The sequence below is a fragment of the Aulonocara sp. 'chitande type north' Nkhata Bay genome, linkage group LG15 (assembly GCF_057382095.1).
Source record: "Aulonocara sp. 'chitande type north' Nkhata Bay isolate Kocher_YH1m ecotype deep benthic linkage group LG15, A_spYH_male_GT1.1, whole genome shotgun sequence".
NCBI classification, from domain to species: domain Eukaryota; kingdom Metazoa; phylum Chordata; class Actinopteri; order Cichliformes; family Cichlidae; genus Aulonocara; species Aulonocara sp. 'chitande type north' Nkhata Bay.
The window spans coordinates 6,813,934-6,830,140 of NC_141358.1; the positions used below are offsets into that span (position 1 = coordinate 6,813,934).

Below are 16,207 nucleotides of genomic sequence, written 5' to 3' on the forward strand. Positions count from 1 at the left end.
CATGTAATGTCAACATGGCTCAGTCTAATCTGGCTCCACATTGTGTCTTTTGTCCCGACTTCCTTTCCTCACCCTCAACCCCTGGCGCCAGATAGCTGACCCTATCTGAGCATGGTTCTGCTGAAGGTTTCTTCCTGTTAAAAGGGAGTTTTTCCTTCCCACTGTTTCCAAGCACTTACACATAGGGGGTCATCTGATTGCTGGTGTTTTTTTGTTTAGATTATTGTAGCTGTATTACTTCACCTTACAATATAAAGCCCCTTGAGGCGACTGCTGTTGTGGTTTGGCTGTATATGAATAAAACTGAATTGAACTGAATGATCTGCAACCCGTACAGCTAGTGGGACTTAAATGTATGTTATTTGCTCTACTATTTACAACTTACGGTAGATTAGGTGGAAGTCAATGCTCAGTGTTTTTCCACTCTGGATTGATAATGAGCAAAATAAAACTTCCTGCTAGTTTCAGCCATACAGCTTAAGGGTTCTTTATTGTCATCTTACAGTTTTGCAGCTGTTGTTTTAAAATACAGCCTAGGGTTCATGTTCGTGGGCAGCTGCTTTGGCTTTGAAATGAAGTAGTGTTTCTAATATGCAGCTTTGCAAATACTTGAGGGTGTTCACACACTGACCTGAGCCTGCATTATATTAATATCCTGCAAGTTTATACTTGCACCCCCAGGAAAATTGCTTGGATCATTTTTGGATAACATAACATTTCTAGTAACCACAAATTCTAAACGATAGCTTTTAATATGTGAATAACTAAAAAAGCTACTTGTCACATTACTGTTCAATATGCACAACTACAATATAAAAGGTAAACTGACTACTTTTTTTCTGTGTATGCTGTTATATATGCAGTGTATACTACATGCTTATAACTGTATCATATTTCAAAGGCCCAGAGTCAGTCAGAGCTGATCACAGCACATGCACAGCAGGTAAACTACACATTTGATCCTAAATTTTGAGCACTTACAGGTAACACACATCACATAGCATGTGACCTATGTTTAAAAATAAAAAGGGTTACATACCCATATGCACATACCGGTGTACAAACACAAAAACCTTACTAATTCCTTACCTGAGCTGGAGGTAGTATGTGAATCTGGAGGCCATTGTTTTGTTGCCTGATTGAATTCAGTAAAGCTTTGTTTCACAAAGCACAACCTACTGTACTCACCATGTGGTGGGAGTTGATAGTAAAACTGACCCACCCACACAGTGAAAATTGGATTAGCCAGAGAAGTAAATTAGATTTTTGTGCACCTCCCCACCTCTGAGGTCATGCCACCACTCAACTCAGTCTCTCCATGACTTCAGTTTTATTCATCATTCACTTACTTCCTGCTTTGTTTCTTCCCAGTATCCCTCACGCTACCTCCACTTTGAGATCACTTTCATTTGGGCCTAGAGTACTGGCGGCCAAAGGGCATCTATAACAGTAAATCTTTCAAATAAGTTTTGAAAAATGAGCTAAAATTGGTAATTTTGTAATTTTTTACACTCCTAATAGCTCAAATAGTCCAATATCATCACATCTTAAGTTTGCACAAGTTTGGCTGCTTGTGGCAGTTTGGTTTGTTACAAACATTGCTCAGTTATGACCCTGGTACCTGCTACACTCCAGCAGTAGTATCAGAAAGGGCACCCCCTGCTGTCAATGGAGATCCTTTCTCAGGTAATTAGGTCAAGTGAAGCTCACAATTAAGCGCAAACTCTTAATGTAGCTCATCTCCCCACTCCTGTAAGCCCCCTACCCCATCTGCTTCAGTAAGAGGAAATGAATCCTGTCTGGACTGCCAGGATGGAAAAAAAACCAAACAAGCCAAACAGCCATTTTAATATTAGAATTACATCCATAATATCTGCCTACAACAGATTAGGTTGTGAGCTAATAAACTGAAGATGAAATTCAAGATGAGAAAACCTTAGTTTCCAGTTAGTCAACAAAGACAAACTCTTCTAGAAGTGAACATTGTATTTTTTATTATCATCATCATCTCAAGATCCCAAGCAAATGCTTAATACTCCAGCAAACATGCAAGGAATATGTACAGCAGGAGTCCAAAGGAGAGAAAGGGTACTAATGAGAAACATTATTTAACAAAATATCAAAACAACACTTAATTTGAGATAATTTTGAAAGAATTGAAACAATGATTACAACCCAACTCCCTTCATAAGTAGAAAACAAATTATAAAAGGAAAACATGGTGAATCTTGAAACCTGCAACAACAAACCAATACCTGAGTCAAAGACGAAGTCAAAGACGATTTGTCCGTGCAAATGGCAAAAACTCATGAGAGCTGTAGTTTGTATCAGATCATACAGTTAATGTTTGGTTAAATGATGAGATCCAGATCAGTAGAAGGAAACTAACCAACAAGATTTTACTTTGAAACACAGTCTAGTATTTTTTTTTTTCATGGCTTCATTAAAAGTTATTATACAGAGTGTATTTATTATAATTTATTTGTGACGACGGGTGTAGCAGGTTTAAGGGAAAAGGACAGTTACTGGCACATCACACGGAAGTCATTTTAAAATGTTAACCCTCCCATGGAGATGAGATTAAAATATATGAAAACCAGACAGAATGAATGAACAGGATTTCTCACCTCCTCCTCCTGCTGGTCCTCACATTTTCACTGAGCCCTTCAGCTCTCTAAACATCTTTGAGTACAAGTCTTTCTCTTTGTCCAGGCTGTCTTTATAGCACCTGGGACAAGAAAATGACACGTGAATATCTTCCGAGTGGTTTCACAAATGTTACAAAAGACAGTTATGATCCACTATGAGGAACACCTTGCTTGTACTGGGCTGTACCTCTTTTTGCCTTGTGTGTGCTTTGTGACATGGTATGATATCCTGCGGGAAGTTGTGGATTCAGATATGCTCTTCTGCACACATTGGCTGAGTAACAACTGGTTATTCGAGTTACTGTCGTCTTTTTAGCAGCTTGTAGCAGTCTGGCCAATGAGGCAGAAAACCACTGCTTACTGTTCATTTTCCCTTTTTTGGATCATTTCCTTTTAAACCCCAGAGATGGCCGTGTGGGAAAATTCCAGTAACTCAGCAGTTCCCAAAATACTCAGATCAGCCTGTCTGGCACCAACAATCATGGCACGTTCACAGTCACCTAAATCACCTTTCTTCCCCATTCTGATGCACAGTTTAAAGTTTAGCAGGTAGTCTTGACTATGTATAATCCAGTTTCTGCCATGTGATTGACTGATTAGACGTTTGATAGACCTTAACGAGCTGTTGAAGCAGTTACACAGTGCACCTAAAAAGTGGTGGGTGAGTGGAGGCATTAATATAAAATTAATGTAATAGTCACAGTTGTGTGGACAGACAGAGGGCTCTAGGTCAGGTAGCTGTTACAGTTTCAGCGAACTGCTGTGCATACTGCTGCACACAGGCCAGGAGAAACAGCTGAAGCAGCATTTATTCTAAAGTCATTAAAATCATCTTACATTGTCACTTTCCTCAGAAGGTTGTTGATGTCACTGTCAAAGGGCTTCTGTGCTTGAGCAGATGTGAGGCAACAATGAGCACTCGCATACTCATGCAGCTCCAGGTAAGCCTAAAAGAAATGCGATTAGTGTATCAAACTGCATCTTTAACTAAGTTAATATGTTTTGGGAGACTTGAAACGCGAAAGCGTGAATAAAAATGATTTTGTTTCCTGTTTTTCCTGTGTCATCAACCCCCTTTTTTGTTTGTTTTTTTAAACCCCCCAGAGATAGTGAGGATTATTTATCTGACAGTCTGGAAGACAAACAAAAGCCCCGTCCTACCTGTCCGCAGCGGAAGAGAGCCTTTGTGTTGGCAGAGTCTATCTCCAAGGCTTTGTTTCCATATTTCAGGGCTTTGTGCGGTCTTTCCAGGCGGAGCTCAGCGAGAGAAATATTCAGGTAGAGAGGAAGCAGAGCCGTCTTGATCCTCTCCTTCTCTAAATCACTCTGTGTTCCCCTGTTTCCCAGCAGCGTCATAGCCTGCAGGCAAAGCAGAGAAATATAATCAAAAAACACTTTCACCAAGAACAACTTGGCATGATATTAGCCATCGCAGTAAAACGTAATTAAAAATAAAAACAATTAACATACTTCAAAATGTACCTGTTTATAGCGATCTTTGGCATTGTAATATCGGTTCTGGTTGAAGAAACGGTTGCCAAAGCTCCGCAGTGTGTTGACAACTTCAAGAAGTGTGGACATAGGAACGGTGTTCTGCTGCTCCTGAGGAGGAGAACAGAAATCAAAGACCGTTTCTGATCTGTGCTATAAAAGCAAAAAAGTAGAGGCTTTTAAGTATGTGTAGTAAAGATGCAGATCTGTCTGAGATTGGTAGTACTAAACAGAGCACCTGCAGCCTCCCTACCAGACTCATTGTAATAAAGTCATCCACTTGTCCTGAGTCAAGGTAGTCGAGGATCTGAACCTCATACAGAACCACAGCTGCTGTGGGGATAAATGGAGGGCATCCCATTTCCCCGTAAGCATACTGAGGCTGGAGGAGGAACCGAGAGAACTCTCCTTTCTTCATGGTCAACAGACCCAGCTCCAGCCCGGCCAGTGTCACATCTGTTTGAAGAATGACTTTTAAAACTGGTATATTTCAGGCGGGAAAACAAAAAAACTCACGGTTCAGCCATTGTAGAGCATTTCTCACCTCTCCCCAACTTCATCATCTGAGGGTATTTGAGGTGAGTGGTGGTTTCAAAAGGCTGATCAGAATATTCCAGGAATCCTGAGTAATGGACTGTGTGGAAGTAAAACCAGACCATCAGTGATGTAGCAGCTCAACCAGCTCACACAATTCACAGGTTATTGCCCATAAAATGGCAAACGTGACCTTCAGGAGACAACTGGGTGCAGGGTTCATAACAATCTGAACAACACTCTACAAGAAGTAGAGATTTTTGTGAATTGTGGCTAGACAAACTAAAAATCCTGACCTCACGTATATGATAACTTACAACTGTAAGAGGCTTTAACAAGAAATGTGTACTCATACATACTGAGTACTGAAGCGTTTTCGGGGACAGGCGGGCCCTCTCCTGGCTGGACCACCTCCTTCAGGATTCCTCCATCTCCTATGATATCGTTCATCCGCGGACGTAGCTGCTCAAAAGGACTCTACGATGGAAAGAAGATTAAATGACACTTGGCAAACACACATTTTATACTCAAACACCAACCGCTGCATTCTTATGTGTGACACAAAGTTGGTATAGATTTGCTACTGAAATTTATGTGTACTTCAAGGACCAAAAATGTTCATACTGTGAGTGTACCCTTCATTTCATTATATTTTGTTTACAAGGAGCAAGAATTTCTCATCATTTTTTAAGTGGTTCCCCAGACTTTATGGAGGTCTTCAAAGGTTTTCTTTGCTGCTCTGCTATTTTACACATTTTAGTCCAGTCCTTGTACCTAACTATTTTCAAAGTTATTATTTGTTTGTTTGTTTAGCCACTTAAAACTGACCAATTAATCATTCAAGCATAAAAAAAGCCCCTAACTCAAGGCATGAAAGTGTTGGGTATACACATAACAAACAACTTAACAAAGAACTGATTTTAAAATTGTATCTTTATCTTTGTTACGAGCAGCTAATCACAAGAACACGGCACGGCATAGTTGTTTTCTTTAGTTGAAAAAAATAAAATAAAAAAATAATACAACAAAAATATCCCTGTGTCCTCAAAAAAAGAAAAGTGAACAAATAGAGGAAAATAGTGGTAGACCAGGTAAGGGTCACAAAGGGCTGTGTACACACACACACACACACACACACACACACAGTAAAATAAATACCAATATTAAATGGCATAATAGGCAGCAAATAATGACACAATAAAATAGGCTGGTAGTTAAAAAATAATAATAAATAAAATTCTTACAAAAAAAATAAATCTTACTGCTTTTTAGCACACAGCGACAGCGAAAAAACAAAGCGTAGCTGTAGTAGGAGACAAGGCTCCGTCCCATCTAGCTTTTTCTAGCACAATATTGTGCCTGTAAACGAAGACAGTGAGGAGCAGTGTATTTTAAGCCGTTACACACCTGAAATGAAAATCAGTGACATGGTCTTATGGTCTTAGAGATTAATCCCAGTCTGACATTGTCGGTTCAAATTGGTAGGTATGTACAAAGAAATGTCAGGAAGGAAGGAGGTAGAACAGTGAGGCTCTGGGATGTTTTATAGATGACGATCTGATTGTGATACCTCATACAATAGTAGTTAGAAAAACCTTCATTTTTCAGCATGGCAATGATCCCAAACACCCCAAAACACCCACAGCCATGGACTGGCCTCCCCAGAGCTCACAGCTCAACTTTACTGAAACAGTGTGGGCGTATCTTGATAGAGAATAGAACAAACAGCAGCCAACATCCAAAGAAGAGCTTTGACCATCCTCCAAGAAGCCTGGAGAACAATTTCTGAAGACTACTTAAAGAAATGAATAGAAAGCTTGGTTGTGTTGTTGAAAAAACGTGGTCTTACCAAATACTCACTCGTTACAATCGTGCAAACTGTTTTTGCACGTTTCAATAAATTGCTGAAACTTTTACTAGCAAAATATGAAGAAAATTTAATAAAAACCTTTGCACAGCTATGTATGTGAGGTATTTAGAGTAAATACTGTTGACACTAATCAGAATTCTCTTGCATGTAAAATCATTGTGTTGAACTGGCAGTGAAGTACATAACCAGCTGACACTTGAGGCTAACGGTGAACTGTACCTAATTTTACCAAGCTAGTTGTGTCATTTCAAACCTGGGCACTATTTAAAAATAATAGCCTACATAAAGAATATATGTTTTTTCTAGACTAGCTGTAATATTACATTATAGTGGTTATATTTTTTTAGCAAAAATTCAAACTTTGCTAGCATTTGGTCAGTTAGCTGAGCTAGCAACTTTCAGGCTTGCTGACACGTTTACTTACCGGAGACCTCGTTTCGAGCGGCTCCTCGCCGTTTATTAGCCTCCGCAAACTCGATATTAACCCGTTCCTTGACATTTACTCGGTAGTATGAGTTAAAACTGTTGTAAACAGCGCTGTTACACAGATAACTCTGTAAAGCCAGTTCCCTAGTTTGTTCTGGCGCTCAGGCTTGGGTTAATTACACCACGTGACCTTGACGAGCGTCCCAAACTGTGCGCAGAAGATGGGTCCAGGAAACGCGTCTGTGCAATTTGTCTGCACATTTAGGTGAGCCAATGCCAACTATACACGGGGCTGGTATTACCAATCCCAATACTGAAACTTTTAGCCTATAAATTCAGTTTATTTGGGAAGAGCACTGTATCATCATCAGTCTGCAAATTCCGCCCTTAACGAGCCTTTTGAACTATTGACTATTTTGAAACTGGGGTCTGTGTTGTTTTAACAGACAGAAATCGTCATCCTACTTTAACTGCCCGTTGATATAAAAAAAAAAAAGACAGACTGGAAAATAGAGACACACAGATAAAAAAAAAAAAAAAAGAAACAATAAAAATGTCCTTGTTCATAAAACTTTTAATTCAAATTCCAAACAGATTTTAAATATTGTAAATATAACAAACATTAAAGTTATTTTTGTGTAGATGTGCACTGAGTTTATTTAGACAAAACTGTGTGGCCACCGTTGAGCAACAAATTATATGTGAATATATGTAACAAATTCTGAAGCTTACACTAACATAAGAAATAATGATAATTTTAAAAAAAAGACAAAAACTATCTATGCACACATATCAGTCAATAGATTACAGGTAGTATATAATTCACAGTTTTTCCAACTTTAACATCTGTTGCTTTAAGCTTATGTTTAAAGTTTTAAGTGTGTAAACAAATAATACAAAACTGAAATATAATAAACTGTACAGAAAAGGTAAAAAAAAAAAAGATGTTAAATTGACAAAAGTAGGCCATTTGTACAAAGTGGGATCAGACTATTACTTGAACTGAACTAAGCTGGTAAGGAAACAAAGTCAGTCTTGTGGTTCTCTTTAGAATATGTACAGTATAAATAACTTTATTGACATACTTTAGTTGCTAATACCAGTAATAACACTGTCTGCAGTGAAATGCTTCATTTTCATCAAAAATTCTGCAGTTCAGCCGGATAGACAAAGTTGCTTCTGAAAAATTTGTAGGCCATTAGCTGTCCTCCAAATATCATCATCACCAGGCCTGTACCTGTGGAGAGAAGAGTTAAAGGACTGCAAGAGCAGCTGAATCTGCAGGCATGATGTAAGTGAGCTATAGTATGTCTAGATAGAAGAAATGTAATATCTTGAAATAGATTGGAAGCTTGAAAAACAAAGTGGATATTTTTTTGTCTTCTGCAAATGAGATTGGAGTCAGACAGAGGCACGGACAGAACAATGAAGGAGTACAAATCTTACCCAGAGCCATCCACCAGTGCTCAGCTGAAGGGAAGTCTGACATGACTGCAAAACACACCAGAATACAATTTAAATTTTGTGACAACAATTACTATCAAACTAATGAATACTGACTGTGACCTCGGGGAAAAAGATAAATATGCAAGCTTTATGCTTGGATAAACTGATTCCAGTTTAGCGGTGAACATTCAAATGAAATAGTGTCCGTGGGTTTATACGCTGAGCTGCAGCCTCTATATCCAGTTACATAACCAGGCCTCCAATCCTATCAGCTGTTCCGCTCAATTGATCCACTTTGTGTTTCTGCGTGCGTGTGTGTGTGTGTATATACCTGCTACAGTCATTGCAATGTGGAGAAGTGTGACAGTTATGGCATAGTCCCAAACCCACTCCTCCACAATCCAGGCAAACACCAGTCCTCCCAAAATATAGGTCACTTCTGTGGAAATTACTCCGACTGCAGGAAGAAAGCAAAAAAGTGGCACATCACCTTACAGAGCTGCTTTTGCTTTAACAATAAACTGCTATGTCCAGTCACATGCGACTGTGATAATGCTGAGCCACTATAAAATGACATTTTCAGACAGCACTCCTGATACTGAGTAGGAGCCCTTCAATCTTTTGTTCAGGTCAGGAGATTCCAGAAACAACAACCAATGAAAATCAGAGGCCTGACAGGATGAAGCTGGAGCCAGGGCTGCAGCGCAGTGACACCAGGGATGTCCGGAGAGGCATGAGGATGATCGCTGGCTGCAGGCCCAGCAGTCAAATGCTAGATGGGGACATCAAGAGGGCCAACAGGCTTAAATGTTTATTTGGAAGATTTGGCACATCGCCTTGCATTAACTAGCAATGCTGCCACCACCTCCGGAGACATGTCTGGAGAAGGTCCCTGTTCCGATACCACGAGGGCCCATCCCAATGCCAGCAACTCAGCGATTGCAGTCTGGTAGCCTCTTAGTTCACACATCATGAAGGCTAACTGCTTGCAAAACACACACACACATACATACCAGGGTACACTATCAGATTCATATTCTCTGATTTCTCCAACACCTTTAAAAAAGATGACTCCTATGTAGGTTACTGCAGTGGTGTCCTGGATCATAGATTACTTTACCAGATTTTATGAGTAATTCCCATTTTTGAGCAGGACTGGAACAACACAGTACACCGCGACCTGTTTACTTTCCTCTTTGAGCTGCAAGCTTGAGACTTAAAGTTCACAGCAGTCTTTTCTTGGATTAATAAGAAATAAATCATCTTATTTGAAGCTGACCTTTCTCTCCTAAGTAAGCCCATTTAGGAAAAATAACCTTGATTATTTGGAGAATAATAAGAGAAACACGAGGAGTTCTTTCACTGTGTTCATGGGTCAAGTTTCATCCTTAACAACCTAAATATGCAAAAAGGACATGAGAGAAAAAAGGGTTGCATTATTCTGATTTCAGAATTTTCCTGCTTTACTATCTTGAGCTTCAATCCACCATCTGCCCGGAGTCTTTCTGTGTGGAGTTTGCATGTTCACCCAGTGTCTGCGTGGGTTCTCTCTGGGTACTCTCACTTTGTCCAACAGTCCAAAGTTTGTTGACAACATGACAGAGTCTATAGAACAATGTAGGTGAGAACTGTGGACTAGAAAGTCCAAATTCAATACTTCTGAAAGTTGCAGAGATTATACAAGAAAGAGAGATTATAGAAATGGAAAAAAATAATTTTCAACAGATAGTGATGACATTGATATGACTATACTGAAGAAAGTAATTCATGAAATTATGTGTCCAATTACATATATATGTGATTTATCACTCAGAACAACTAGATCAACATCTATGGTAATGATGGAGTTAGTGTAAAATATTACCGAACATATACATAATAAAAAAATATGCAGTGGGGATATTTATTGACCTGTAAGAGGCTTTTGATACAATTGACAATAAAATATTGTTACAAAAAATGGAAAGATATGATGTGAGAGGGGCCAAAAACAGCTGGTTAAAAAGTTATCTTGATGACAGACAGCAATTTGTACAAATTGGTCAGTCAAGTCTGTGTGCTTGAATATTTTACCTGTGGTGTCCCACAAGGTTCAGTATTGGGTCCCAAACTATTTAATATGGCATCTGTAGAGTAACAGACTTGTGTGCATCTATGCATGTGCATATGGATATGTATAGGTGTGTAAGTATGTATTTATGTATGTGTTTATGTATGTATGCATTTGTATGTAGATATGTATATTGTTACCATTTTGATTAAGAGATTATATGCAAACTTAGGGGCAGGACTGGATGATCCACTGCTTCTTTCTGCTCACCTTTTTGTTCGGGTTTATAGATCATTATGTTGGGAATTTTTTATTTCAGTTTCCTGTGTTTGTTTGTTTTTGTTTGTTTTTTTTAAATTTTAATAATTCTAAAAGAAAGAAAGAACGAAAGAAAGAGCCCGTAGGCCTGAATGTGAGTGAGAATAGTTATCTGTCTCTCTGTGTTAGCTGTGTGATAGACTTGCAGTCTATCCAGGGTGCGCTCGCCCTATGACAGCTGTGATAGGCTCAAGCCCTTTATATATATATTTAAACACAAGAATCCACGTGTCCCTCAAATTTAACAGTTTCCTTGTCCCAAGTTCTCAGTTATGTGCGCATTATATGCAGTAATTAAATCAGAGGTGCCCGCTTCTTCACAAGCGGTTGCCACAGTGGGTCTTTGAAGTCAGACAATTGTGAGAACAGATGGAACACACAACTTTTTCTTCTAGATCATATAATCAAAATATGGTCAATGTGTTTTATTTTGAATTAAAACATATTTATTTATTTCATTTTTAGCTTCTGAAAAACTGGAAAGGAGCTAAATTATACTGTATACAGCACAAGTCATTTTAAATAGTGTGTAATTCCAAGATAATTCTGTGTAAAAACGAATGACTGTAGCTTCTGTCTTTCGATGAATGCTGCAATGTCTCAGAGGAGAATTATATACTAAACATGACTCACTGCAGCACTGAACGTCACAGGACGTCCTTGCTTCCTTCTTGTGGCTGTCAAGTTACACAGTTCCTCCTCTTTCTGATGAAGTAGTATAATTTTACAATTTCTACAGTCTTGAGCAACCGTTATGAAGCAGTTCCCCCGCAGGGGTTATTAAAGTTTTTCTGATTTCCATTCAGGCTTTAATGCACTAAAAACACTTAAAGGCTACCTATCATAGTCATTTACATCTCTTTCTGTAAAAAAACAAAACAAAGAAAACCCTATATTTTAGCTTTATAGTTAAATGGAAATAGAAGTAATCTATTACCACGAAATGTGTAACTATTGGACTAAAGGTACTCACTGTGGAGGAGGACAGCATATGTCTCATATGTTTTGGATTTAACCTTAAAAGTAACTGATAACCTCAGAGCTGAATAAATTCAGCATTTTGTAAAATACTGGCCTCTGAAATACAGCAGAATGTAAGTAACAGAGGTCATGAAAATGATGTGCTCCTCTAGTTTTACTTCACAACTGTAACTCACCCAGGTATTTGGGGTTCTGCCATGACGGTTGCGCGGTGTAGTCGAATGGAGCCAACAAGCTGTTGATTTCATGAACCCTGAAGACATGAAGCAAGAAAAGATAATGACGTGAGCACGAACAATAACAAGTCTATTGCAACCTGCTTATCTGTCTCTCTTATCCCACTGGGTCTCATTATCGTGTGAGTCTGAGTTTACCTGAGCAGTCCAATGCAGAGACTGACCGCGATGTAGTAGAGAGAGTAGAAGCACACCATGCACATCAACAGATTCTGCAGAACAACCTGAAGAGAGGAGAAGGAAGACTAAACCATTAAAGCTAATGAAGAAGCTATAAAACCTGCTGTAGTCCAAGTTTCCTGTCCTGAAAAAAATCTCTTTCTGAAGGAGCATAAAGAACAAACAGTAACTAAGATTCTGTGATGAAATACTACTTATTTATAATGCTGCACCTTACTGGCAGCATTTTTGCCTCATTTCTAACTGTTTATGACAGAGAGGGCAGGACAGAAATATCAAGCGTTATGGCTTTATTTTCACATTTTTCTGAGAAAACTCATCTGGAGATGTTTACCGGAAAAGACACGGGTTATCTGATATATTGCTTGGCTGCTGAAGCTGACAGAAAATCACTGCTCCTCTCCTCCATCTTCTTCTTACGTGACCCAGAAAACTCCTGACAGCAGACAGTCAATGAGTGCTCCCTAAGGCATCCTTTTATAGATGACTGACTGCAACCTTTTCAGAAAATCAGTTATATAACACCCTAGGAGGGCTGATAACACCCCTCAGGGCTGACAGTTTGGCTTGTCAGACACAGGTAAAACTAATTACATTAAAAGCTGGTTCCATTCCAGTCAGGTGTGCAGGTGCCAGCACAACGGCTCACTGGCTTGCTGGCATACTTTAATGGAATGGGGTCATCGTTAATCTTATTAGTTATTGTTGTGACAAGTCAAACGTCTGCAAATAAGATGAATAACAACTTTCACTGCACTTTCAGGTAAAATAAACAGGCACTTCTGGTTTCGAAGGTAACAGGATACATGATGACGAGTCAAGCTGCTCATGTGTTTTTTTTGACTCATTTCTTCATCACCAATGATAAATGTTAGATATCCAGTATTTCCGACAGAGAAAAGTGCAGCTTTTTGCAGTTTATGCCCCCAAACTCTGGAACATCCTACCTAAGAATGTTAGAAACTCAAACTCTAGCGATAATGCCAAGAATCTGGGATTTGAGTAGGGTTTTTCATTCACTAGTAATAAATCAATCAAAATCGAGTGAGCAGTGGTGCATTTCATAATACCAGCATACAGCTGTACCTACTGCTGAGTTCATCCACATTTAGTAATCTGGCAGATACAAAGAAAATTCCTATTTTCTTCATCAATGTCATACTGTTCTTACTTTCAGTTTGATCTTTCTCTATATTTCATTCTGCCCCTGATTGTAAATATGCACTCTCTTTCTATATCCAGAATGAAACTCTTATGTTGTTCATTACCTCAGATCTCTTTTCTCATTTAAATCTAGTAATTACACCACACAGTTTAATAAGCCTCATATATTCTCCATGTGTACACTAATGTTAGAAGAACTGCTTTCAGGTACTGCGCACCGCTCAAATAGAATGAGCTGCAAACAAGCTCCGACAGCTTCAGTATCTGATGATTTTTTATAACTCTTCCAACATTTTCTCAATTCAGTTATTATTTCTTTGTTTATTGTTGTACGACTGTTTCTCTGTTCTGATCGTGTTCTTGTGTGATGTGTTTTCATTTTCTCAGGTCTCCCTTGGACAAGACATTGGAAACATTTTGTTTCTGTGACTGGCAGACTGATGTTTTAATATATAAAATGTAAGACATTTGCTGTAATTTCTCTTACGATTACTAAACTAACTCTCTAAAAAACATGTAAATAGGCACCTCAGGCATATACTGTTCTGTACAAAAGTCTCGTGCCACCCCTCATTTACTTATATTTTGCCAAGAAATTGGGATATTGGTTCAGCAATTTATTGAAAAGTGCAAAAAGAAATTGAAATATAGTATATAAGGCAAAAATAGCAATTGTACAATTCTAATGAACCTGTAAGTCAATATGACTGTTACAGTGATGCCACAATGCTTCAATAAAGTTGAGGTCTGGGCTCTAGGGAGGGCAATCCATGACTGATAGTGTGTGTTTTTCCATTCATATGCTTTAACAGCACTGGCAGTGTGTGAGAGATTATTATGCCCCCACTTCCACTGAGATCATCTCTGATGAGGCTTTAGTAAACAGTAGATGGATCAACTGAAGGGCCAGATGCATCTCTCAAGTCCTGTTTTTTTTTTTTTGCTTGAATGATTCATAGCTCATAAGGTCTTAACTGGCTCAACAAAAACAAACAAACAAAAAGAAAAATATCCAGCTGACAGGTGCAAGGACTTGACTGAAAATGAAAGGCAGCCAATGTCCAAAGACAGACTTTGAAAGACCTGGAGAACTATTGCTCAACAACACTTTAAAAACAAAAATTAAAAGTAACTAACTTCTTGGAAGCAGACTATAAAGAAAAGAGGTGTGGCTCAAGACTTTTGCACAGGACTGTAAGATAGTGTTAGCAGTTTTTACATCAGCACAAAAATGGAAAAATGCTTAACAGTTTAATATATGAATACTTTACAGACTCTGCACCTGATATGTGGCGTTAAGGTACATTAATGTACAATGTTTTCTCATCTTCCAGTATTTCTCGATTGCATTTCACAATATATTCTGAGCTCACTGGGATGTTTAGACCTTAGATACCGTCTATGATTACTTCTCACTGTATATTTCAACAGTTTGGATCACAGTGTGAGTCTGTCCAAAACCATTAAAGTAGCTGAGCTCATGCTAATACCATCAGACACAACTAAACACTTTGGCTAGCTGTCTGTTTGCCATCTTATTGCCATCTCCTGATTACAGATTATGTTTTAAAAGCATGACCTGGAAATTAGCTTTGATTTCTAGGAATGCAAGCCTACAACCAGATGTGCAGTGCCACATACACTTATGGATTAGAAAATATGACATTATACAAAACCACTGCTAGCTAAATGTTAATTATGTGTGTAATGAGGTGCTATAATTCAAATGATTGTCAGTAATTGTAATTTTCAGTAAGAAAATTATTACCAAGTTGGCTAAACATTTTGACCCTCCACATACAGTAGTCTAACTGTATTCTAACCATTTTCTACATACAGTACCAGAGTGTGTCCTTACCCAGGTATCACTGGGTGTAGTTTTGAGGGAGATGGGTCCATGGCGTTTTATGAGCGTGACTCCACAGCAGCGACAGCAGTAGTCCAACAACATGAATGGTTGCTGGTCTACATGAGAGAGGCAGCATGTGTATATCCGAGTGTGTGTGAGAGCATGTTGAGGGAAGAAAGGAAGGAGGGCTGGATTAGAAGAAATGAGATTACTACTAAGAAGACTGAATCAATCCCAAAGCGGATGAAGACAAACATATACATGTAGTCAGTATAGCTTTGAACACTTACACGTAAGTTAGATGAAGGATGTTGATTTTCAGACTTCAGGAAGTGCTACGGACAAAAATTTATGTGACAGTGTAGTAAACTTAATTTAGTTTATCACTCACAGGCTTTCGTTATTTTTTTATGTCTGTTAAAATTATAATGCCCTTACATTATAAAGGCAAAACGGTTCACTGAATAATAAAATCACTGATGAAAATGACTGGTTGCCTCTCCCTGAGACTGGTCTGGTCAGAGGTTTCTTCCTGTTAAAAGGGAGTTTTTCTTTCCCACGGTCGCCGAGTGCTTGCTCATAGAGGGTCGTGTGATTTTTTTCTTTCTAATATTGTTGGGTCTTTATAATATAATATAAATATAACCGTTAAACAACACCTGTTTTGAATGAGTTACTCTTGCTCAGTCTAAATGTGTAAATCATCCTTGAATTCATTTTTCGGGGGTGGAGGTTGGGGAGAATATTAAAACTTTTATTCTGCAGTTTGTAATGTGAACACTGGGTGGCAGCATAGCCTCAAATGAACTTAACCAACACACACGCACACACGCACACACTGGAAGAGATGATAAGAGGCGCATGCAAGGGTCTGGCAGCAACAGATAAGATGCTGACCATTCATATGTATATATTTGTGCTATGTGTGTCACAAATTGTTTTTCTACGTGTCTATTTTTGGCGTAGAGAAGAAAAAGAAAAAAAAGAACAGATTGGGAAAATCTGGAGGGGGGA

The 16,207-nt window shown here is 38.6% G+C and overlaps 2 protein-coding genes across 3 annotated transcripts; both read right to left on the minus strand.

Annotated features, from left to right (window-relative positions):
- Positions 1-1,977: 1,977 nt before the first annotated feature.
- fkbp6 (FKBP prolyl isomerase 6) lies at positions 1,978-7,305 on the minus strand. 2 transcript variants are annotated; one of them, XM_086264132.1, is made up of 9 exons: positions 6,968-7,305; positions 5,033-5,150; positions 4,684-4,773; positions 4,378-4,595; positions 4,131-4,250; positions 3,810-4,007; positions 3,486-3,595; positions 2,628-2,728; positions 1,978-2,235 (listed from the first exon to the last, which is right to left on the minus strand). In XM_086264132.1, exons 1-8 carry the CDS (start codon positions 7,040-7,042, stop codon positions 2,647-2,649), a joined length of 1,011 nt encoding a protein of 336 aa, XP_086120258.1. In that variant the 5' UTR covers positions 7,043-7,305; the 3' UTR covers positions 1,978-2,235; positions 2,628-2,646. The 2 variants fall into 2 exon arrangements, with proteins under 2 accessions (XP_086120258.1, XP_086120259.1); XM_086264133.1 differs by having other exon boundaries at positions 4,393-4,595; positions 6,968-7,254.
- Positions 7,306-7,525: 220 nt separating this feature from the next.
- On the minus strand, positions 7,526-15,358 carry tmem244 (transmembrane protein 244). The gene is made up of 6 exons (XM_086264134.1): positions 15,203-15,358; positions 12,139-12,224; positions 11,941-12,017; positions 8,747-8,872; positions 8,416-8,460; positions 7,526-8,206 (listed from the first exon to the last, which is right to left on the minus strand). Exons 1-6 carry the CDS (start codon positions 15,293-15,295, stop codon positions 8,109-8,111), a joined length of 525 nt encoding a protein of 174 aa, XP_086120260.1. The 5' UTR covers positions 15,296-15,358; the 3' UTR covers positions 7,526-8,108.
- Between the last annotated feature and the right edge of the window lie 849 nt (positions 15,359-16,207).